At 48.8% G+C, this 1763-nt stretch overlaps 1 protein-coding gene across 5 annotated transcripts in view; it reads left to right on the forward strand.

Moving 5' to 3' along the window:
- Klhdc8a (kelch domain containing 8A) overlaps positions 1-1252 on the forward strand; it is a 27157-nt gene extending 25905 nt beyond the window's left edge. For all 5 annotated transcript variants that reach the window (XM_015483772.2, XM_015483771.2, XM_015483776.2 and 2 more), the window contains one exon: positions 258-1252. In XM_015483772.2, coding sequence (XP_015339258.1) covers positions 258-451 — 194 coding nt within the window. In that variant the 3' untranslated portion in view covers positions 452-1252. The remainder of the gene's footprint in view (positions 1-257) is intronic.
- Positions 1253-1763: the final 511 nt, after the last annotated feature.

Here is a 1763-nt window from a genome sequence, read left to right on the forward strand (position 1 = left end):
CAAAAAAAAAAAAAAAAAAAAACAGAGGTGGAAAAGAAAGTTTACCCTTAAAGACCTTAAAAGATAGGGAGACGGTAGGTAGGGAGCTACTGGCCCAGGACAGGGAAGAGGGAAGCATCCCATAGCCAGGAAAGTTGAAGTTGCTTGGCTTTTGCTTTTGGGTTCCCAAGGGAGGGAAGAAGAGGCGAGTAACCTCGGGGCATGGACTCTTGGCAGCCGGACTCTTTTGTAAGATCTGATTCCCTTGGTGTTTTCAGGAAACCAACCCACTGTCCTGGAGACCGCAGAAGCATTCCACCCAGGGAAGAACAAGTGGGAGGTCCTCCCTCCCATGCCCACGCCCCGCTGTGCCTGCTCCAGCATCACCATCAAGAATTGCCTCCTGGCTGTAGGGGGTGTCAACCAGGGTCTGAGTGACGCAGTGGAAGCCCTGTGTGTCTCTGACTCCTAGCTGTCCTGGGCCCAACAGCTTTGCCCGGGATTGTATCACTCCACTATCTACACGAGGAAAGGTCTTGTCAGAGCCGTTTGGGCTACTTCCCAGGATGCCAGCTATTGTTCTTTCCCCAGCTCTGGACTAGTTTTGAGGGTCTCTTAGGATAAAAGATGCAGAAGGATGGGGGGGGGGGTCTCAAACCTTTTTTTTTTTTTTTGACCAGGAATTGAACTCAGGGGCACTTACCCACTGAGACAAATCTCCAGTCCCTTTTTATGTTTATTTTGAGACAGGGTCTCCCTAAGTTGCTTAGGGCCTCGCTAAGTTGCTGAAGCTGGTTTTGAACTTTCAGCTCTCCTGTCTTCATCTCCCAGGCTGCTGGGGTGACAGACATGGGCCACCATGCCCAGCCTCAAACCTCTTATTTCTCCTTTGGTTTACATCCTTTCCTTATTTGTTCATCAATTTGACCTTCCCTGGACCTCATCAGATCAGCAAGAATTGGCCTCGAAGCTCGGGAAAGGAGGGTGGGGGCTCATATTCCCAGTCCAGGCCAGCAGCCCCTGCAGGAAGGATCCTTCCTCTCAGGATCCTTGCTGCAGGTGTGATGATGGGGAAGGAGAAAACACTGAGCCCTGTGTCTGCTCTGAGCCCCCATCTCCTCTCTGCATTTTTCCTTCTGCCCCCCTCCCTCCAGAGTGTTTCTGTGTGAAACTTTCTCATTTACACTGTGGCATCAAAATCCACAAAAGATGGATTTCTTGCACTCTGATTAATCACAGCAGCACAATGATTAAAATCTATATTCCTATCTTCTTTGGTACCCTGCTACAGAGTTTGGGGAAAGGGAATCCTGATGGGTGGAGAAGATCCCATGAGACCAATCCAGTGGTGTTCTCGGGCTGAACAGGGTCCCAAGGGGCCACCTATTCTTGACTTTTCCCTCTGAAGAATTCCACCTTCCCATAAGCGCCACCAGCTGCCCCACTCCCAGAAAAACAGCAGATTGTTCTCTTCTTGTACTGAAACGTCATGCATGTGTTGGGCAAAAGTTCTGTTTGTCAGGTTTCTCCTTCTTGGGTCTCGCTTCACTTTATTTAGCTGAAGCTCTTTTTTTTTTTTTTGGTCTTATCCAGTGTAGAGAGGGAACTGCTTACTGATTTGAAGGAAGGAAGGAAGGAAGGAAGGAAGGAAGGAAGGAAGGAAGGAGAAAGACTTGAAGAGCATGCCTCCTTTTAGCTTGCATAGCACCTCTTTGTGATTCCCAATTCTTTTTAAAAAGCTGTGCTGATTTGAGATGTAGCTCAGTGGTAAGGTGCTTGCCTAG

Source organism: Marmota marmota, unplaced genomic scaffold (assembly GCF_001458135.2).
Source record: "Marmota marmota marmota unplaced genomic scaffold, marMar, whole genome shotgun sequence".
In the NCBI taxonomy this organism is placed as follows: domain Eukaryota; kingdom Metazoa; phylum Chordata; class Mammalia; order Rodentia; family Sciuridae; genus Marmota; species Marmota marmota.